The sequence below is a fragment of the Ctenopharyngodon idella genome, chromosome 12 (assembly GCF_019924925.1).
Source record: "Ctenopharyngodon idella isolate HZGC_01 chromosome 12, HZGC01, whole genome shotgun sequence".
Taxonomy (NCBI): Eukaryota; Metazoa; Chordata; class Actinopteri; order Cypriniformes; family Xenocyprididae; genus Ctenopharyngodon; species Ctenopharyngodon idella.
In genome coordinates, this window is record NC_067231.1 from 4,296,890 (window position 1) to 4,320,783 (window position 23,894).

Consider the following 23,894-nt stretch of genomic DNA (forward strand, 5'->3'; position numbering starts at 1 on the left):
AATTTAAAATGCTGTATTATGCATGCCAGGCCAGTAGTTGGCGATGTCACTTTGTAAAGAAAAACGTTTTTGTAGTTTTCATGATGACAATGACAGTATCGCTTTCAAAAACTTGCACTGTGAAACCAGTTTTCAAAAGTTTGCATTTTCAGGCCCCCAAAATGCCGTTGTCGTGTAAACGAATGGCCAGAACGCATGAAAAGTTTTCTGTTTTTATTTGAAAATTATATTGTGTAAATGGCCCCTTATACACCTGTGGCAATGGGTCTGATTGAAACGCTTGAATTCAATAATTAAGAGGGTTGTCCCAATACTTTTGTCCATTTAGTGAATATTTATTGTCTATTTACTATTTATTAAAATATTTATTGTTTTCAAACATTAGTGGAATGTGATGAAATGCACCTGTTTTTACTCTGATAGGAAAACTGTGTGAACTGGAGGGGAGCTAACTACATTTATCCAATATAAATCGCTTTGATATCACAAAAATGGCTGCAAGTTAGTTTAAAAAAATTAGGAGTGAAAAAAGACACTGGGTTTATATTTATTTTATCTGATGCAATGGCATACATACATATTTAAGTGTGGCTTATGTGTCCAAATACATTTTGTGGCCACTGTATATTTGTTTCCACATTTGTCTAATGTTGATGAATTGTATTTGCAATATCCTATTTGATTTATACTTTACTATTTTTAATCGCGTGTTAATATTAAAATATAACTGAAAATATTGAATTTTGAAATTTACTTCTAATTTTTTGTATGTTTTTTTTGTTGTGACACCAGAGGATGGCGCTACATGTTCAATATTCAGTGTGATGTATAACGTCATCAATATCAGTTTTCAAACATGAGCTCCTCTTCAGTCAGTATTTACAGTAACATGATGTGAGTAATGTGCATTAAAAAAAACGTATTAAACAGTGTGCAGATCATGTTGTGAATACTTTCAGGGGTTTGCTGAAAAAAACGTCGTTAGCATGTGCAGTTCTTCATCCCTTCCAAGAAGCATCTGCAACATTATCAGTGGGAGTGATCAAGTATATTAAATTTCTGTTCAGCTGCCTGATCTACTTTAAACGGTCGGTGTGTGTGTGCGTGAGAGAAAGTGTGTGTGTGTGTGTGTGTGAGAGAGAGAGAGAGAGAGAGGGTTGTATATATTAATTTCATATATATATATATATATATATATATATAAAAAGCTTTGTTTTGTTTGAACTGTGAGAACTCACAATTAAGGGTAGGCTATAATTTATGCTATTAATCATTAAAAATTACATTTATAACATAACAACGGGCTAACAGTGCACTGATTCAATTATTCGTTGAAAGTCAATAATAATTTAAATGAAATCTTAATCGATTTCCTTGGAGAGACTAAACTTTTTCTTCGCGCCCTTTTTCAAACCAACGGTCACAATACTACTCGTTTGAACGTGTGAGCTTTTTCGCATTTGATTGCGATAGCCTACTGATGAATGTGCAATTTTTGTAAGCTGTGTTATAATATTCCTTACTGGTAAAGGTTCTTTTCGTTCTTTTCATTTTACAAACAAGCTAAACAAACTGTTTAGGCTAGTCCTTCATGTTACAATTATTCTCTATAGGCAATACAGAAATTGTTTTACCGTAAAACAACTCAACAGCATCTGCCCAGGAAAAGTAAAGTAGAAAGCGTGTTTTAATGTTCCGGTACCCGCATATGTAGGCTAAGAGTTTTCCAGTGATGATCCTCTATACCTGCGGCTCAATCTCAGGTTTCATTCAAGACGTTTATGCGTCAGCAACAGCTGTCCTGGAGCTCGCGCTGGCCTCGGGTAAGAGACACTGACTTCAGCTGGAAGAAAGACCAAAGACTGAAGGTTTTGTGGAAATATTTACCTCACTGTGAAAGGTAAAGCTGTGGTCTAGAACACTGCATGATGAATAGGTCAGTAGTCGGTTGAGGGCAATGCTGTTTCTGTATATGGAAAGCTGCAGGATTCATTTTGGCCCCCAAAAGTTTTGATTTCATTGCTGTTTTAATATGCTGTTGACCATGACTTGACAGAAGTTTCTAGCTTAATAAGAAGCTTGATAGGAACATATAATAGAATGTTGAGGAACTGGGATTTTTTAGTTAGTTAATTTGGTAGCTAGAAAATCAGATTACTAGAATTTTAAATCATTAAAATGGGAAGTGGGAAAGATTTTAAAACATTTCTCTCTAAAATACTTGATTGGTCAATTGTGGCAAATATTTTTGTACAATGACCACTAAATTATAATTGAACATTGTCCCAGGCGAACTGTTCCCTACAAAGCTCAAGCTGTGCTACACTCTTAGAAAAAAAAAAGGTTCAATGAGGTTCTATATAGAATCCTAGAGTTCTTTGCTTAATTTTAAAGAACACTTTATGCCAAAAAGGTTCTACATAAGGAGAAATGTCTCAAATGATTGCATAATACATTTAATGTTTACCAGGTTATTTATTTTTTTCTAGAGATAAAGTGTGTTTACGAACTGTTTAACTGATCAAATTTAATTAAAATAAAATAAAAAATGTATTCATTAAAACTACATCCCTAAAATGATCCCACAATCACAAACGAGAAGGTTATGAAATACCTGACGGAACCCTTTAAAGTTCTATATAGAACCTTTTCTCCTAAGAGTGTAGTTTCATGTCTTGAAATCGTCTTTCTTTTCAAACAATAAGATAATTCAAAAATAAATGAATATTGAAACTCAATTAAATATTCACATATAATCATTTATTTATTTTATAAGCAGGTACATTATCTTTAAATTTGCATTATCCTTTACATATAATAATAAGGATAGTTTAATTTCTCAAAGAGCATTTTCTGTTTTTTTTCTTTATTACTTTATTTTTTTCTTTATTACTTTATTTGCTTCCATCATACTTCCATAAATGTATACGCAAAGACTATATAAGTTTTTCCTTATAGCTATGTGTCAGGTCTATTGTTCCAGCAGATGCTGACTGTGTAGTTATACTCTTTTTCCCATCCAACAGTGTATGGAGTCAGAGTTAAAAATAGCCTGGGTCTTCATTTCATAGCTCGGTTGATGATGCTCGTAGTGCTCAGTTGTACCCCACCATTCCTCCACTGTTAATCCATGTTGCCCTGATCAGAGGTGTAGGATGATGGAGAGTCTTGGACTGTTGGTCCCGAGCTGCTTGTCAGAAGCACTCAGATCGGATTTTGCTTAACCCCCCTTAAGATTTATGCTCTTGCCTTTCACAGAGGTAACTGTAGGAAGTAGACTTTTTCTCATGTAGTTAGCCCTGTTTCACCGAGGTGCCAGCTAACTAAAGGTTGTTTTATACTGTATATTGCTTTTTATTGAAATAAAAGGAGATGCTTGTTTTTAGTTTAATCGCCGAGGGCGAGATTGAGACCTGAGGTTGAACCTTGTGAGTTTTCCCTGCTTTAGCCCACACTGGTGGACAGGTTGTGGTTGCTTGGAGCTAAACGTTGACATCTCCATGTATATGATACCGGATATATGGATGGAGCAACTGTTCATGGCTTCATTCAGTGACTAATTATTTGGTGTAGATTCTGTTGAATTAGAAGATGTGCTGTCTTGAGTGTGTCTGCCCGTCTATGAGCGAGTGCTGGGCATCACATGTTCTTGGACGCAGAAGGTGTTGGTTTAAGGTTTCTTTCACCGGTGAAACCATGTGATCTTCTGGCGATCCCCCTACTAGCACTCTTCTAATGTGTGCAAAAGGGGACTCAGTGTTGAAGGTGCAAACATAAATTTGACCCGTTTCAGCCACCACACGTTTTCGTGCATCCGGAGTTTGTAGAGCAGTGACGTTTGATATCTTTGAGATATTATATCACTATTAGATATGTGTCAATCAAGGGCATTTTTAGCCTTTCATCAGTACTGAGGCACAGACCTCCATCAAAAAGTGTCCCAATATTTAGGTTTAGGATTTTTAACTGGTTTGAATGTTTTAACCCTAAAGGTGGGGTAAGCCATATTTCAAAAACACTGTTTGGAAGTTAGTTGGACCGACACCAACAACAAATGTGTAGCCAATCAGCATTAGGGGGCATATGACGGCCGAGGAGAGAGAACGAGCAAGAGGGAGTTTTGAAGAAAGACTACAGAGATGATGAGACACAATACAAAAGAGCTCAAAAGAATATCACTGAAATGAAGGGTTATAACTGGGCAAGCACTTCAGGACCTGTGTTAATATTAGAAAAGCTTTCCAATGCTGGAGAGAGCTAAGCGGGAAGGCCTGAAAACAAACACGGAGGCTGCTTTATTTCCGCTCCACACGTGAGTAACGCTGGGTTTGAGTGTCATTGATCGTTTGGAGCTGTTGGCGACTAACAACGAACTCTTGTTTGTATTTATTCTTATGTACTGTTCATTTTTTGTGCTTCCTTGTCATTCTTTCATCAACTGCACTTTATTTTTCACGAAGCATTATTTTGTTGCGCGTCAGCTGTGATAAACAGACACCCACTCTCGCATTGCATGTGTAACAGTGGCCAGATAGTGAGAGTTGTGCAGGTAAACCACTGCGCACTGATGATCGTTAGAGAAAGCAGTGTTTAGTGTCATTGTTAGTGCTCTTGCCTCGCCTGCCAGCAGCAATCGGGGTTCGAGACCGACTCGGAGCAGGGTGGTTAGGATTGGAGGGTGAGTTTTGGAGGCGGAGCAATGAAGAGAGGGGTGTGTTTGTTTGGATTGATTTCAAATATCAACAATGTCCAACAGCGTTTTTGAAATATGGCTTACCCCATCTTTAAGCCAAATAACTAAGCCCATGCACTGACTCAGTACAATGACAAAATAAAGATGTTAAAACAAAGCAATATAGTAATCTTTTTATTTATTGATCAATGCAAAGATGAATGTATAAGAATCATGTGTGGCATAAATCCTGGCCATCACAATAGGAACACCTTTTGGGGGGACTAAATTAGCTCTTACTTAGTAGGGTCTAGCCCAGCACAATAGGAACTACCAGTGACGTAAATGTACGTTGATTGGCCAAAATGCAGAACAAACACTGGTACCCGCCATTTTTAAAAAGCCTTGTAAATACACAGTTTATACTTGCTCGACGGACATGGAAAACAGTAATAGATATCATTTACTTGTTGCCTTTGTCTGTGGCATTGTGTTTTCTCAGCCTCGATGATATAGCATTGCAAGTTGGTGTAGGAGATATGGGGACCTATCATACACCCGGCGTTTTTTCAAGTTTTTTTTGCTAGTTTCAGCCTGACGCAGTTATCATTTTCACATCCAGCACCATGTTGTTTAAATAGAAAATGCACTCGTGCCCATCTGTTCACCCATGGGCGTGCTGGTCTGAAAACGAGGTGTGTTCAGACTCATTGTTGGCGCGTTGCTATTTTGAGGCAACTGAAAATGACTGCGCCATTGACCAACAAAAACCTGGTCTAAAGTCAATGACGCAGTATTTTTTGTTGTTGATGTTGTTATTATTTAAAGGGCGCTTTAGTAATATACACCTATAGGAGGGTACAACGCTTTTTGTTACACACACAGGAACGTGCAGCAACACACAAACATTTTTAAATATTAAAAATAATAGGATTCCTCTCTGGAGAAGTGTTCAGTCTTTCCGCCTGCAAATTCCGCCATGTAAATAGTGAATCCGCCATGGTGCAAGCACAACTGGCTTTTAAAGGAAATGGGAGATGAGACTCTGATTGGTTTATTGCACGTTACACCCAAAACACACCCATGACACATTAAGAGACTAGGTACATCCCTTTTGGACCAAACGCCGACCATTCTTTCAGTCTTTAAACTAGCAAAAGAGGATTCAGACACGCCCTAAGTGCACCTGCGCCATGCGCTTCAGACCATGCGCTTAGATCGTTAAAATAGGGTCCTTCATCTCTTAGCCGTCTTTTTTGCTCTTTCAATCGTATTTGTATGCCTATACATTCCATCTCCGTTATCACAAAACCCACTACACACAATAAAAACACAGCTCTGATCATGCCTTCTTCCATCCTCTAAGTTGTTGACGTTGTTGAATGCAGCACTTAAATGAAGTCGTTGTCTGCCAGCTTACGTCACTTCAGAGTTCCTACTGGCGGTGTGAATGCAAACAGCTAAATGGCCCTAGGGGAAAATTTTGTTCTCGGAGGACCGCCCTGGTGGCTAGTTCCTATAACTGAGTTCCTATATCTACCCAGTGCGAAAGCCCCTATACTGTAGTGTACCATATTACAGTTCCAGTATCCTTTAGTTCAAGGAATAGTTCACCCAAATATGAAAATTCTGTCACTAATTACTCACCCTCATGTTGGTCCACACCCGTAAGACCTTCGTTCATCTTCAGAACACAAATTAAGATATTTTTGCTGAAATCCGAGAGCTCTCTGAACTCTCCATAGACAGCAATTTAACCACCACTTTCAAGGCCCAGAAAGGTGGTAAAAACATCGTTAAAATAGTCCATGTGGCTACAGTGGTTCAACCTTAATTTTATGAAGCAATGAGAATACTTTGTGTAAAAACAAAACAAAAATAATGACTTTATTCAACAATTTCTTGTCTTCCCTGTCATTCTCCTACGCTGTTTACATTGTAGACACAGTGCAGTGCTTCCGGGTTCAACGTCAGAACGCAGTCTCAGTATTGGCCGACGTTGTTCACGTGAGCACCACATACGTTCTGACGAAGAAATTGTTGAATAAAGTCGTTATTTTTGTTTTGTTTTTGCGCACAAAAGTATTCTCGTTGCTTCATAAAATTAATGTTGAACCACTACAGTCACATGGACTATTTTAACGATGTCTTTTATACCTTTCTGGATCTTGAAAGTGGTAATTAAATTGCTGTCTATGGAGGGTTAGAGGGCTCTCGGATTTCATCAAAAATATCTTAATTTGTGTTCCGAAGATGAACGAAGGTCTTACAGGTGTGGAACGACATTAGGGTGAGTAATTAATGACAGAGTTTTCATTTTTGGGTGAACTAACCCTTTAAATGTCAGTCTGTTTCTCACAGAAAGATATGCTGTTGCTACAGAATACTTCAAATATTGTTCATGATTCATGTAAATTATTTCTGTACTGTTAACATGCTTATATATTTGTATTGAGTCCCACATTTTATCAAATAGATATACAGACCTTAGAAGATGAATAATCCTCATATTTGGAATGAAATGGCCATGATTTACATAGTGATTTTAGTTGCAGTGGATTTGAGACATATTTGCCAATAAGGCTCTAGCATTCATTAGAACTTTGTGTGAGGCCTTATAGAGACCAGAGAGCAAGGTTAAGTGGACACGGCAGTGTTAAAGAGAGCAAAGAGAGGCATGTATATGACCCTTTAAGAAGACATAGGCCCATAGCATGCCTCATGTCATCACGCTATGGTAAAAAAATCTCTTGTTTTTATTACTGATCATTTGTTTACAACTTACCTCATAGGCATAAGGACAGGTGTCAAGAGGTCACATATAGTCAAGCTACTCTGGATCTTATTTAAATGAAATGTAGAGGTGTTTTGCTCTGTTGAAATGTCAGTTGTGTCAGCATATTTTTTATAGTTTTAATGCTATTTATGCTTTTCAATCCTGGAATAGGCATGTTCTCTGCCGCATTGTAAAAATAGACTTTTTCTGCATGTCAGTCAGTGACGTGCAGAAAAAAGATCATGTGTTAACAACACCTCAAGCGGTTGCCTACGTACAGTTACCCCAAAAATTATTTGGACAGTTAAGCTGCTCTAAATATGTATGAATGTAATTACAGATGTTTTGTTTTGCACTTTGTGAACTTTCTGAGCCATTTTTACAGTTAAAATAGGTTTATGAACAATGAGCCTTCACAGGTTCACTTGGACCTGAAAACCCAATGCAGGTACCTTGTACATAATATTAGTTGTCCTGAGTCTTGAGTAATTTTAAATAAATGTGATTTTACGAAATGGACCCAAATAAATAATGCCAACTTTTTTGGCATTTAACAATATTTTACTATTTAAAACATATACATATTAAAATGACATTAGTATACCCCTTAAATCTGCATCCAATCTATGTGTAAATTACAAACCCTCCTGGAGACTGATGTGTGCCTTTACATTGAGGTTTAGTTGGGTTCTGAAAAAGCTGCCATTGAGTTGGACCTAATTTTATTAGGTCTGTCTAAGGTTGGATTTTTATTTTTTTAAGATAACTAATTTATGCATGCCAGGTTTGGGTTAGAAGTGATTTGGGTCAATTTGGGTCAGGTACAGATCACTAGAAAGTTAACTCAGCTCAAGTTCTATCTTCATTATGAACTATTGCTTTATAATTTAAACCATAACACAATTGTTTGAATTCTTTTGCTTGAAGGTGTGCTTATGCTTCCTTTTTAAAAAAATACATGACAGTTGTTTTTTTATAATCTATGCAATTATGTTGGTGAACATTTCCTATATGGTTTATTATTGTCTTTTACATATGTGTTTTGCTGCCAAACATTGAGCATCAGTCATCTGAAAAGTTTGGCAAGGATCACTCAAATGAAGAGAATCTTTCACTATAATTCTGAGTGCATAACAGTATGAGATCTCTATTTGCCTGTTGTTCTTGGGTGGAGGTACAGTAAGATGCAACACCAGCCACAAATATTATCATGTCATCAGACAGCATTACAACTTCTTCTGTCCTATAATTGAGACTTCAGTCAGTGTCACTAGTCTTGCCCTGTGTGCTGGTTTTAGGCAAATCTCTATTGACAACTAAAAAAAGACATGAGCAAGTTGCCGGACTATCCAGGTATAGCTTTTACTTGTTGAAGATCCTATCTGCTATAATGAAATCAGGAAATACACTATATTGCCAAAAGTATTGGGACACCCCTCCAAATCATTGAATTCAGGTGTTCCAATCACTTCCATGGCCACAGGTGTATAAAATCAAGCACTACTAGCATTTCCTCACTACTAAATATTCCACGGTCAACTGTTAGTGGTATCATAACAAAGTGGAAGCAATTGGGAACAACAGCAACTCAGCCATGAAGTGGTAGGCCATGTAAAATCACAGAGCGGGGTCAGCACATGCTAAGACACGGTGCGCAGAAGTTGCCAACTTTCTGCAGAGTCAATAGCTACAGACCTCCAAACTTCATGTGGCCTTCAGATTAGCTCAAGAACAGTGAGTAGAGAGCTTCATGGAATGGGTTTCCATGGCCAAGCAGCTGCATTCAAGCCTTACATCACCAAGTGCAATGCAAAGCGTCGGATGCAGTGGTGTAAAGCACGCCGCCACTGGACTCTAGAGCAGTGGAGACGTGTTCTCTGGAGTGACGAATCACGCTTCTCTGTCTGGCAATCCGATGGACGAGTCTGGGTTTGGTGGTTGCCAGGAGAACGGTACTTGCCTGACTGCATTGTGCCAAGTATAAAGTTTGGTGGAGGGGGGATTATGGTGTGGGGTTGTTTTTCAGGGGTTGGGCTTTGCCCTTTAGTTCCAGTGAAAGGAACTCTTAATGCTTCAGCATACCAAGACATTTTGGACAATTTCATGCTCCCAACTTTGTGGGAACAGTTTGGGGATGGCCCCTTCCTGTTCCAACATGACTGCGCACCAGTGCACAAAGCAAGGACCATAAAGACATGGATGAGCGAGTTTGGTGTGGGGGAACTTGACTGGCCTGCAAAGAGTCCTGATCTCAACCCGATAGAACACCTTTGGGATGAATTAGAGCTGAGACTTCGATCCAGGCCTTCTCGTCCAACATCAGTGCCTGACCTCACAAATGCACTTCTAGAAAAATGGTCAAAAATTCCCATAAACACACTCCTAAACCTTGTGGAAAGCCTTCCCAGAAGAGTTGAGGCTGTTATAGCTGCAAAGGGTGGGCCAACTCTATATTAAACCCTACGGATTAAGAATGGGATGTCATTAAAGTTCATGTGCACGTAAAGGCAGGCGTCCCAAAACTTTTTGCAATATAGTGTATCTTCAATAAAGACTCAGCAAGAAGTATATTTTAAAGGGGACCTATTATGCTAAATTCACTTTTATTAAGGTGTTTGAACACAGATGTGTGTCCACACTGTGTGTAAACAACCAGCCTATAATGGTAAAAATCTACCCACTCCTTTTTGTATAATCCCCATAAATCATAAACAGTCTCTCCAAATGCATGGTCCCAGATTTCCCCCTACTCGTACGTAAGAGTAGGGAAGCCCCGCCCATGACTGGTGATGAACTGCCTTGTTAGAATAGATAACTCCCGAGTGAGCCGCAGCAGTCCGCCATTTCTGTTTACTCGCTGTAGCAGCTGGAGATGTACAATGTCTGTGCCAAAAAAAACATTACAAATGTTCTGTTATTGGATGTATGTACCAACAAACATAAGAGTCTACATAGACTCTCTGCATCTGAGCCACTGAGGACATTGTGGCTGAATTTCATTTAATGAAGGAAATGTGCCGAAGAAAGTCAGTAAAGTTTTGAATATTTGCGCAAATCATCATGACGGTACATGCTAGTGGATGAGCTGAATCAACTCCACAGCAACTACATAAATGTATCCACTAACCTTTCAGAAAAGTCCAGTTGTATTCTAAAAAGTTGTAGCTTCTTCCGGAGTCTCTCCATCAGTGTCCGACTCCGGTTTGAACATTTTGGCTGCGTGAGATCCTCCAGCTTTGTTGTTGTTGAGTATGCGATGCACAAGCTGTTAAAGCTCCGCCCTCTTCTGGAAAGGGGGCCGGGAGCAGCCGCTCATTTGCATTTAAAGGGACACACACAAAAACGGTATGTTTTTGCTCACACCTAAATATGGGTAAATTTGACAAGCTATAATAAATGATCTGTGGGGTATTTGAGCTGAAACTTCACAGACACATTCTGGGGACACCAGAGATTTAAATTACATCTTGTGAAAAGGGGCACAATAGGTTCCCTTTAAGGCTAGGGGAAAACTGGGCCCCTGACCTGATTTAGAGTTTTAAAAAGACCTGAGAGTTTTAAAAAGTGGAGGAGGGGGTTGTGCTCTGTCTCATCCTGTAGTGATATATAGGAGATTTTGATGGCGACTTAATAGCCCCATTCAGGATGGCACAGTGGAGCTTAATATTGGTGGGAAAAGAGAGAGAAATGGTTAGAAATGATGTTACAACCAGTGGTGGGGGTAAAACATTACAAGTAACGTGAGTTACCTAATCAGATTACTTTTTTTTTCAAGTAACGAGTGAAGTAATTACTCAGCATTACTTTTAAAGTTTCAACAAAATATCTGACCTACTTTTTCAAATAACGCAAGTTACTTTGTTTTCCCATTTATTGATTGACACCTCTCCTGTTTCCATGTTGAGAGAAATCATGAGTAAGTGCAGGCATGGTTATTGTAATTCTAGACTAAATGTAAACATGCATTTACTCATCTCACTTGCACAAACACAGATTCAGTATTTCTCAAAACAAATAAAAACATTGAAATTTCAAACTATTAAGCACACCTGCAATAATTAAAATGTTGAATAATACATAATTTATGTACTTAATATCACTTTATTAACATCACATTTGTGTTTCATTTTTTTGTTTTTAGTAAGAGTGTTAAACTTTCTTCTCCTCGGTCATTTCACTTTTGGTGTGAAAGAGACTTTACATTTGACAAAAATAGAACTTTTTTATGTTGTTATTAAAAAAACAAATAACCAAGTCCAGCCCAGGTGAGAAAAAATAACACAAAGGTAACGTAACGCATTACTTTTCATAAAATGTAACGCAATTAGTTACTTTTCAGGGAGTAACGCAATATTGTAACGCATTACTTTTAAAAGTAACTTTTCCCAACACTAGTCACAACCATGAGCACATAAACTTGTAAGAAAAGAGAAGAGATGAGTTGAATTAAATTACAATGAATTGGTAATGGAGTAACCTGCTGTGGAAACTCAAGAAGTTGTGCGCTGTAATAGGTGGAAGGATCAAGGGGAGGGATCATTTGTTTTTAATGGTGAAAGGAGTCTCATAAGTCTAGGTGTTGGGCGATGAGGTGTGGGTCGGAGCTGAGTTGGCGTGTTAGCCTGTTTATTGGTGCGATGCGAGTGAGGCTGGAATTAGCAGAGTCATCGGGCTTCTGTAACTCGATGCTCAACCGTGATGGCCCACGGCAGCTGAGCAGCAACCATATCAGTGCTTGTGTGGTACGCATGTGTATTGGAGTGATACAGAGTGTAAGTCTCCCAGCCCTGTATACTGGCCCCCATAAAGAAACACTGAATCCTTTAGAGTGTACGTATGTGTGCGTGCTTTCAGCTTGTGCCCATGTTATGTATGCTGCCCTACAAAGGCAAACTTCATTACCACTTAACCAAAAAAAATTTTTTTTTATTGAAATATGATTAAATCAGATATATATATAGTAAAATGTATGCATCACAGAAAAAATAATCACAATCACAAATTTCTGTAACACTTTACAATAAGGTCCAATTAGTTAAGGTTAGTTATTGCATTAAACAAAACATTTGTTTATTTATTGGTCTTTTTTAATGTTAGTTTCAACATTTGCTAATACATTATTAAAATCAAAAGTTGTATCTGAGCTAACAGGAGCTACTGTAACAATGAACAGTTGTGTTTTCATTAACTAATGTTAACAAAGAATAATAATTACTGTAACAAATGTAGCTACAGTATTGCTCATTGGGTAACACTTTATTTTAGTATCCTTGTTACACACGTACAGTGTCCTTTTTACACAAGTTACTAGGGATGTGCAACAGCGATCGAGTACTCGAGACAGCGACGATTGATCGAAATGTTTTTTTTTTCTTTTTTTTTTTTTCTCCTGATTGGTTATAGCAGCACTTTGGGTGGCGCCCTGAGCTCTGGTGCATCAAAAGACGTGAGAAGAGAGAGAATGGCCTCGAAGTCACGTAGTGATGTCTGGCTTCACTTTGACAAGATAGATGAAAATAAGCTCACGTTTGTATGTGCAAACCTTTTGCAGATGAAAGTTGTAATAGCTACATCTGATTAATCTAATACAGGATGCGTTGGGTCGGGATATCAACATTTATTAACATGCTTGCGCTGCATATCAGTGTTTAGTTTCATGCTCAAATGCAATGCCCGATATTGACTATCTGAGTTATTTGAGACGGTCATATTGCTTTTAGATGTTTCTTTTAATAATGATGTTATAATAATGCAGCAGTGCTTTTTTCGTCATATTTGTTCAATGGCATAATTCGTATAATTCGCATGGCTTCGAATACGTGCAGGCAATTTATGGAATCACTTAATCATGTAGATAAAAAATAAAGCACAGATCCGCCATAAACATGGCATTATAATGAGAACTTTATAGAAATCTACAGTAAATTCTGTCCTTGCCCGTGTTTCAGCGCGCTGTCATGAAAGCGCATCACAGCGCGAGCTCTCTCTCACTGTTTCTCTCTCTCACTCTCGCTATTTGCATCCTTTTGTGCTGATACAAGTTGTAATGTTACGTATATATTATGTATCTAAGTTATCTGATTAATATCATAGGATGTGTCATAGAACGGCCTTCAGTTTACTGGCGTCACTCACCTCAGGCGGCTATTCCTTTTAGATGCTTCCTTATTAATAACATTGCTGCATCATAATCAAACAGTGTTCTAATCACGTTTTCATGTCATATTTTTATTTTTAACATTCATTTTCCTAACAGTCTTCAGATATTTTCATTATCTCCATGACGGCCATGCCCCACCCCCCGCACACGGCCCGCCCCGCCCCGCCCCCTGAGTACTCAATTACTCGTTTTTGAAACCTATCAATGATCGAAATGAAAAATTGCCAAAAATGCCCATCCCTACAAGTTACATGTACTTACTATAGTAATAATGGTATTATTATGCATAATTACATGCAACTGAACCTAAACCAAACAGCAACATAGTGTGGCCCAGATCCGGCCCACATCTGGTACATGTGGATTATACGCGGACCAGACCGGATCTGGGCCGACACTATGCTGCTGTCAGGGTTATTGTAAAGTGTTACCTATTGTTTTTGTGTGTTGCTTTATTGTATTTAAAAAGTTCTTTTTGTTACAAGAAAAGTTATTAAACTTATTAGGAGGACAACGCTTTTTTGTAAGTTAATTCAATACAGCGATAAAAGCTTCAGGAATTATCGAAATATAAAAATATGGATACTGTCACATGCCTATTGTTAGTTCATGTCAGCTCAGGTCCATTAAATTATGTTAGCAGATACAACTTTTTATTTTATTAATTTCTTAGTAAATGTATTAGTAAGTAACATTAGCTAAGATTAATACATGCTTTAGAATTATTTTTCATTGTTAGTTCATGTAGTTAACTAATACTTACATATTTCAGTATCTGATGTAGTGTTTGATTTCACATTAGAAATTGTGTTCAAACAGAAAGATACAAAATGGCAGCCTGACACACGTAACCACCTCCTCTGTAGTAGTGGGCAGACATTGGCTGTGGCCATGTGAGCTCATCATGATCTATGTGAGTTGGCAGGGGTGACTGTGTCTGCTAAATTAATAAGTAATATGATGTTCTAGAGTAATGTTCGGTTCTCTTTGGTACTGTGGGAAAGTGTCTTGCTGTCGCTCCCAAGCCTGTCCTATACACTTTGTCATTGCTGTGGCACATTTATTTGAGTTGCCTCATAGTTCAGATCTCACAGGTGGAGTGTGGCAGACTGGAGGTTCGGCTGGTTGTGGCTCATGTCTTAGATGGAGTACAGAGTACAGTATTAGTCTGCCAAGCATACATCTTCAAGGTCAGCTTGTAATGTGGCCTTTCTTGGCAGTCCACAGTCATCTTAACTGACATTTCAAACCTCAGTGGTGTACACTTATTGTTCACTTCAGATGCTTTATAGATCGTTAAATTGTTGATGTGACCTGAAGTGACTCACAGCATAATAATATCAGAACTCTCTAATATAGGATGAATGTGTAACTTTTCTGATATCAGCGCAGAGTCTTAACCCTATTATAAAGCCTACTGTATCATATTTGATATGCATATTTCTACGGCCTCTGAATTATCAGCATGATCAAAACTTTGCTGAAAAACCTGTTGTACATCTATACCACATGCCTTCTGTTGTCTGATTGATAGTTTATTATTTTTTACTAAGTAAAAGGCCTTGCTTCAACTATTATTCACAGAAATTCATTTCAGATACACCTGCTTTTTTCACAGACAACTTATTTTTATGAAATAAATGTGAGAATAACTTTTATATTGTTAGTAATATTTCAAGATAAACATTTACTGGACTGTAGCAACTTAGGTTTACTTGATGAATTACTTCCATAAATCATTTTTTAGAAAAATTCATGTTAATTGTAAATTTCAAGTACATCAGGCTTTTGAAGAACGTTAGGGTTCATCTCACAGTCATCATTGTATTGTATGTTATATGTTTTTACCCTCACAATTAAAACTACAGTTTTGATCATAAAACAAAGCATTTAAATATCATCTTACTAAGACATTATTTGGAAATATATAGATATAACTGTCATGTATATACTTGCATAAAACTGCATTTTATGTAAGTTGTCTACTATATTGTTATATTGATCTCATTGATTTACATTACAAGTTATCAGAATTTAATCTTACTGCCATTTAAATATCAGCAACTGCACCAAATTGCATAATTTTGCTCAGTTTGGGCTTCTGAATAAAACGTGTAAGAGGTGTTTTTATTCTCACTATATTGTACCATTAAAATCAGATGAAATATGGCTTGATCAAATATTAAATATGATATTTAACAAAAACACACATGCAAACCCTTTTTTAAATTATTATTTTTTTTTAATTATAGTTTTTTCCACAAAATTCAGGCTAATATTTCATATGTCAGGCTTTACTGGATCATGTCCTTATCCCATTCTGATTATGGGCAACAATACATTTAAAAATGTGTAAATTCTGTGTAACTAGTGGCACAGAAATTTGCTTCCTGAACCATTCTTGAGCTATTTTCACGTTAAAATAATGCAAATATTGTATATTCTTTATAGGCTTGTGATGTTTTAATATCATTCATACATTACATAACAGCCATGACTGTTTTGCAGTTGTATTCATGACCACAACAAGGACATGTTATTAAACAACAAGGATGTACATGTAAGTATGTATGCACAGTGTCGTTGTCAGTGACGGGAAAAAAGTAGAAGCTGTCACATACAAGAGAATGCATACCCATAAAATTTAGTCCTGGATGGCCTGGTTTTTAAATGTAGAATGGAGAAATTTTGTAATTTAGTGCATAAACTTGAAAATGTCATTTTTAAACTTACAGTACAGTACAGACACTAAAGCTTTTGTTTCACACCCAAGACAGTTTGGCTCCTATTTTAATGATCTAAGTGCCTGGTCTAAAGTGCACTTAGGGCGTGTCCGAATCCACTTTTGCTAGTTTAACGATGGGAAAAATGGTCGGCGCACTTGACAGATGGTCTAAAAGGGTTGTCCCTATTCTCTTAATGAGTAATGGGTGTGTTTTGGGCATATAATAAACCAATCAGAGTCTCATCTCCCATTCCCTTTAAAAGCCAGTTGCGCACGTGCCATGGCAGATTCGCTATTTACATGGCGGAATTTGCAAGTGGAAAAACTGAACGTTTTTCTAGTGAGGAAACGGATCATCTACAGGAAAAGCCGGATTCCACCAAAGCATTTTTATCTTTATGCACACAATAATAATCTTTTACATTGTAATCATTTTATTTTTAATATTTGGCATGTTTGTGTGCTGCTGCGCATCCCTGTGAGTGTAATAAGCAGAGTGTATGCACGTTGTGCACCCGGCTATATGCACATATTACTAACGCGGCCTTTAAATAATAAAAAAATACTGCGGCATTGACTTTAGATCAGGTTTCAGTTGGTCAATGGCGCAGTCTATTTCATTTGCCTCAAAATAGCCCTGCGCCAACAATGCGCCTGAACACACCTAGTTTTCAGACCAGCACGCCCATGGGCACACAAATGGGTGCAAATGCATTTGCTATTTAAACAACGTGGCGCAGGACGTGAAAATGATAACTAGGTCGGGCTGAAACTAGCAAAATACACTTGTGTTGCGCCTGGTGCCACATTGCGCTGAAAGGGCCCCTAGTCTTTAGATTTCAATTTGTTTGGCTGGTGTTCTTTGGGGTTCATGTGCTAGGCTGTCCTACATTGTGGAAGGACATAAACCACAACTGATGACATAATTTGCATATTTCACGCTCCTGGTCACATTTATTTAGTTACTGAACAGAACTGAAACAACTAAATTAAGCTGGATATGACTCTTCTGTCCTCTGTAGAGCTGCTTTACAACTTAAATTTGTGTCATAATTTAATAATTTAATAACATTAACACTGTTATTTTCCTGTTTTAATAATGTGAAAGTGCTTTGAAACAATCTTTATTGTATAAAGTGCTATATAAATAAATGCAACTTGACTTCTTAAAGACGCTCGATTCTGAATAAATTGCTTTTGCATTTTTTGCATCTCTTGCAATACATCCACAGCAAACAAAAACGTATTTGGAATGGAGAAAGTTATTTATTTTAATTTTGATAGTTGGTCCTCAAAATGCACTTGAAAACTGCATATTCAAAAAAAAAAAAAATTCCATATATAAAGTCCATGGTAATATTGATCATAATTCAAATGTATTTTTCCTCTCTCCTTTTCAGGAGCTTGGTGTAGAGATTCCCCGTTGAGGTGGTATCTCTTCGCGATGCCAAGATGGCAAGCCTGCTCCCTCGCACAGGCACAAACGCGTTCCGCAAATTCACCCCAGAGTCGCTGGCGGAGATCGAAAGGCTCATCCAGGAGAGGAGCACCAGGGAGGAAGTAGATGGGGTTGAGCAGGAACCACAGGCACCGAGCAGTGATCTGGAGGCAGGAAAGAGCCTGCCCATGATCTATGGCGACCCACCAGAGCATCTCCTCAACACGCCTCTGGAGGATATAGACCCCTTCTATAAAGCACAGAAAGTCAGTCCCACACCCATAAATGTTAAATCGAGTGCCTTTTCATCTGGTGTCTATAAATGTTTTCAAGCCTTTCTGTTAACCTCTTTCTCATTTGCAGACGTTTATTGTCATAAGCAAGGGAAACACGATCTACAGGTTCGCAGCTGAACCTGCGCTGTTTTGTATCAGTCCTTTTAGTCTTGTCAGAAGAGGAGCCATCAAAATTCTTATACATTCATATCCTTCTCATGCCATCATTTGATAAAAATCATCTTTTTTTTTTGTAATGATTATCATGATTGATACAGTAATGAGTTGTTTGCCATATTTACCTTGACTGTGCTTCAAATATTTTAGTATGTTCATCATGATCACCATCCTGTCCAACTGCGTGTTCATGACAATGAGTAACCCTCCAGCCTGGAGTAAAACAGTCGAGTAAGAGTTGGCTTGTGTGAACATACACATTTTTAGTGGAAGTGACTTTGTTGAATTTCTTGAGTACTAGCAGAAGTCTCAAATAATTTTTGAGAAATTAAAGTTTAGACAAAAAAAAAAAAAAAGAAGAAATATATGAAATAATAACATTTATAATAACAATAATTACATTTTTTTATATATATTTGTATCTTAAATACATCCCAAAAATGCTGTATAGGCCTACTTGTCATTTACAACTGATTCAGTTCAGTATTAATACTAGTACAGTATAATTGTGACTCTGAAGCACCTATTTATGATAATTAATTCACAAGAAATATGTTTATTTATTTATTTGTTATTGTAGGTATGTTTTTACTGGTATATATACCTTTGAAGCAACAGTCAAAGTTTTGTCACGAGGCTTCTGCATCGGACCTTTCACATTCCTTCGTGATCCATGGAACTGGCTTGATTTCATGGTGATCAGCATGGCGTGAGTATTTCAATAGACCTTTATCACAGCGGAATTGATTACCGGAAATGCTCGTTGAAGCAGTGCATCAATTCTTCCGGTTATGTATATTTTCAATGTGATATTAACATCTAGTTGAATAAACGCCTCTTAAAATAAGCATCCGCGGGATAATTTCAAAATCCGGACATTTTCAGAGACAGGAGAAGATATATTCTGATGATTGCTGTGTACAGAATTTATCTGAGAAAGCCGTGGCTCGTAAACATGCGTGATTATTTCACCACACTGTGTCAGTGCTCATCTAAACTAGTAATGGCAACGGCTGTAGTGTGTGAGAGACTTCATGAATGAGATCATAATGAACATGTTTATTCATTTGAATTAAATATTTTAGCCATTATTCTGCGTCATTTTTCATTAAAAATCATTTCACTGTATGCAATTCACAACATTTGTCAAAATTCATAATTAATATTCAAAGCAGTCGCGCTGTCAACGCATTTCTGATTAAGATTACTTAACACATGATTTAATGTCTTTAGTGCAGTTAAGGCGCATTCATTCATCTATTTAATTCTGCTCTTACGAAAAGTAACTATGTTTTTACTACAAGTAAAACCAAAAAACAATGGTTATAGTTAAACAATGGTAACCACAAATCAACCATGGTATTTGTTAGGGATGCACCGATACCGATACCAGTATCGGTATCGGCCCGATACCAAGCTCATGTACTTGTACTCGTACTCGTAAAAATACCCCCGATACCAAAGACCGATACCTCACGTGACATAACTGACAGAATTTTCCGTGCACAGAGACACCGACGGCAGCAGCAGAAACAAAGCTAGCCTCAAGGGATTGGAAATACTTAAAATTAATGATGACAACACACACATTGCAAACTGCATGCTTTCAATCACAATTCGTTATCGATTAGTGAAGGGGGATAGGCGAAATCGTGCTGAATGACACAGACCAGAAGCGCTCTCTCTCTCTCTCTCGCACGCGCTCTCTCTTTCTTGCGCGCAATCCCAGTTCTCTCAGACAGCGCGTGATCAGTTCTCCTCGCGCCTGAATGGTCAAATGCACAAATAGTTGTCAAAATGTCCATCATGTGGAGTATCTCACGTAAATACAGTCGGTTATGGCTTAAGTGGACGTAAACATTTGGGTGAAAACAGGATATGTGTCAGTATCCATGGATTCGGTCTTAAAGGGACCGTAGCCTATATTTGTCATTAATGTTAATAAAACAACAAAATATGTTAAATAAATGTATACATGGTAAATAAACCTACTGTATCTGAAAAACAAGTTTATTTAATTTGTATCTCTATAGTATTTGTTGTATTGTTTGTAATTTGTTTGTAAATTTCTTTTTATATAACAACAATTATATATATTGGTAATTATGCCCTTTGAAGGTTATTAGACACTGTGAAATGTTTGTTCTTTAAGTTTGTGACAAGCACATAAAAATTATTACTTTTTTCATTAGAGTAATAATAAAGAAGCTGTCCTACATTCATTAGTCTCACTGTGTTGTGCTTGGAAAACTGCAACATCACCAAAAAAAAAAGAGAGAGAGAGAGAGAAAATAATAAATGTATAGGCATCCGTATCGGCGAGTACTAGAAAAAAAGTATCGGTACTCATACTCGGTCCTTAAAAAATGGTATCGGTGCATCCCTAGTTGTCATGAAAGATCAAAAACCTCTACTTCTTAAAAAACAGTTGTGTGTGTGTGTTACCATACACATACACACACACAGCTGTTATAAAGAAGTTGCGGTTCTTTGATTGAATTTTTTGCGATGTATCTTTCAGACACCTTCTCAGTGACTGTCAGCTAATGCTGCCATTTGGCCACAGTGGTTGACAGATCTAAATATAACATATTAAAACCAGTCACTTTCCACTGCAAGGAACAGCTAACACAAATAAATTATTAGAGGAATAATCTCTTTTGAATCTGAAAATGTTATCATTTTAAACGGGTACAACTTTCTTTATACTGTGGAACACAAAATATGAGATGCTGAAGACTGTGTTGATCGCTTTTTTCTGTGAAATTACTGGGACTGCAAAAGGATGCAAAAGGACCATATAAATATCAATATTAAAAGTTATATTTTATCTGTTGTGCCCATTTGACACTGATTTGTGGTTTGATTGTTTCCAGGTATGTCACAGAGTTTGTAGACCTTGGCAATGTGTCAGCACTGAGGACGTTTCGTGTGCTTCGAGCTCTCAAAACAATCACAGTTATTCCTGGTATGTAATAATTGTATGTAACAGTTCTTTAAAAGGCAGACACACAAAAAGCACAAAAATGCACAAAACCACACAAGAGCAAATGTTTTCAATGGTATTTTTTAATGTCTTTGGATGCAACTACATTTAATTTAATGATGACATCTTTGTATTGTATTGTTTTTTTTCCACCCTATGTCTGAAAAATACATACTGTACACCAAAAAAAAAAATATTATTTTGTTTCAATCTCTCCTTGTACTTTCCGCCCAGGTTTGAAAACCATTGTCGGGGCTTTGATTCAGTCAGTCAAGAAGATGGTAGACGTAATGATTTTGACCATCTTTGCACTGGCTGTATTTGCCCTCATTGGCCTGCAGCTGTTCATGGGAAATCTACGTCATAAGTGCATCCGTTGGCCCATTCCCAACAGCACTATCTTTGATGTCAACAACTCCACCATGGTCAATGACACCACCCTCAACGTCACAGATACTTTCGATTTCAAAGCGTACATAAACAATGAAGGTGAAGTCAGGTCAAGGTTATTAAAAATTTCCCATTTTTACTCAACTATGTCATCACATTGTTAGTACTACAATTACAACCCGAATTCCAGAAAAGTTGGGACATTTTTTACATTTGAATAAAATGAAAACTAAAAGACTTTCAAATCACATGAGCCAATATTTTATTCAAAATAGAACATAGATAACAAAACAAATGTTTGAACAGAGAAATTTTACACTTTTATCCACTAAATGAGCTCATTTCAAATTTGATGCCTGCTACAGGTATCAAAAAAGTTGGCACGGGGGCAACAAATGGCTGAAAAAGCAAGAAATTTTGAAAAGATTCAGCTGGGAGAACATCTAGCAACTAATTAAGTTAATTGAAATTAGGTCTGTAACATGATTAGCTATAAAAGGGATGTCTTAGAGAGGCAGAGTCTCTCAGAAGTAAAGATGGGCAGAGCTGTGAAAGAGTGCGTAAAAAGCTAGTGGAATACTTTAAAAACAATGTTCCTCAACGTCAAATTGCAAAGGCTTTGCAAATCTCATCATCTACAGTGCATTACATCATCAAAAGATTCAGAGAAACTGGAGAAATCTCTGTGCGTAAGGGGCAAGGCCGAAGACCTTTATTGGATGCCCGTGGTCTTCGGGCCCTCAGACGACACTGCATCACTCATCTGCATGATTGTGTCAATGACATTACTAAATGGGCCCAGGAATACTTCCAGAAACCACTGTCGTAAACACAATCCGCCATGCCATCTGCAGATGCCAACTAAAGCTCTATCATGCAATAAGGAAGCCATATGTGAACATGGTCCAGAAGCGCCGTCATGTCCTGTGGGCCAAGGCTCATTTAAAATGGACTGTTTCAAAGTGGAAAAGTGTTCTATGGTCAGACGAGTCCAAATTTGACATTCTTGTTGGAAATCACGGACGGCGTGTCCTAAAGAGGAGGGAGACCTTCCAGCTTGTTATCAGCATTCAGTTCAAAAGCCAGCATCTCTGATGGTATGGGGGTGCATAAGTGCATACAGTATGAGCAGCTTGCATGTTTTGGAAGGCACTATGAATGCTGAAAGGTATATAAAGGTATATAAATATAAAAGGCATCAAATTTGAAATGAGCTCATTTTGTGCATAAAATTGTAAAATTTCTCAGTTTAAACATTTGTTATGTTATCTATGTTCTATTGTGAATAAAATACTGGCTCATGTGATTTGAAAGTCTTTCAGTTTTCATTTTTTTCAAATTTTAAAAACATCCCTTTTTTTACGGAATTCGGGTTGTAGTACTAGCAATAATAATGATAATAATTTTGTAAATGTGAAAGGTATTAGAATGGTACTGGCAACAATTTTTTACAGTTTTGCTGTGCTGTTTTTATTGGATTTTGAGGTTTGTGACATAATTTGTGAAATATTAGTCACAAATATAATAATGCATTCACTTTAAAAAAAATATATATTAATATATTGTCTACTATAAACTTTTGGTGCGTTCAAGTCCTCCTGGGAAGTTCGTATTTACGAGTTGGGAAGTTGTGCATTCAAGACACATTCGTCAGAGCAAGATGGCAGTGTACCTTCTCCTTATTAACTACACAAAAAAAGCAAGGTTTTTAAACTCTGTTCTTCTAAAAAACAAGAACAAAGAATGTGCATTTGCTTTTTAACATTTTTTTATTAATTTATGAAGCCACTGTAAACTTTATCGTTACATATCATATTGTTATATTACAATGCTATTATATTTTGTGCAGGGAATTAGCTTATTTTGTTGTAAATTATGCCTGACAACGTCACTGCTAAAAACCTATAAATATTGTGGTATTTCACCACATTTCTCACTGACACGCCCCCAACTCATCAAGATTGGGCCTTAAAGAAAACCCTGAGCTTCCCACTCATATTTATGACTTTGTGGTGGCGTTCATGTGCGTTCAACTCGTACATATGATCTTTTCGACATGACTTGAATGCACCACTTGTCTACTATAAAATTGGTATACTTGTTATACTTTGCAGAAAACCAGTACTTTCTGGAAGGAAGTTTAGATGCTTTAATATGTGGTAACAGCTCTGATGCTGGGTAAGTTTGCTTGCATTCCTATTAAGTGGTAATTAAAATGCTTGTAATTTAATATAGGCTGCCTATAATATCAGGGGCTTTCATTGATTTCTGATAGCAAATTGTAATGCCACATAA

The 23,894-nt window shown here is 37.3% G+C and overlaps 1 protein-coding gene across 1 annotated transcript in view; it reads left to right on the plus strand.

Annotated features, from left to right (window-relative positions):
* Nucleotides 1-1,486: 1,486 nt before the first annotated feature.
* Nucleotides 1,487-23,894, plus strand: part of scn4aa (sodium channel, voltage-gated, type IV, alpha, a) — a 49,295-nt gene continuing 26,887 nt past the window's right edge. The window contains exons 1-8 of the mRNA XM_051915276.1: nucleotides 1,487-1,900; nucleotides 17,734-18,037; nucleotides 18,135-18,255; nucleotides 18,355-18,454; nucleotides 18,804-18,932; nucleotides 21,100-21,191; nucleotides 21,444-21,698; nucleotides 23,714-23,777. Coding sequence (XP_051771236.1) covers nucleotides 17,786-18,037; nucleotides 18,135-18,255; nucleotides 18,355-18,454; nucleotides 18,804-18,932; nucleotides 21,100-21,191; nucleotides 21,444-21,698; nucleotides 23,714-23,777 — 1,013 coding nt within the window. The 5' untranslated portion in view covers nucleotides 1,487-1,900; nucleotides 17,734-17,785. The remainder of the gene's footprint in view (nucleotides 1,901-17,733; nucleotides 18,038-18,134; nucleotides 18,256-18,354; nucleotides 18,455-18,803; nucleotides 18,933-21,099; nucleotides 21,192-21,443; nucleotides 21,699-23,713; nucleotides 23,778-23,894) is intronic.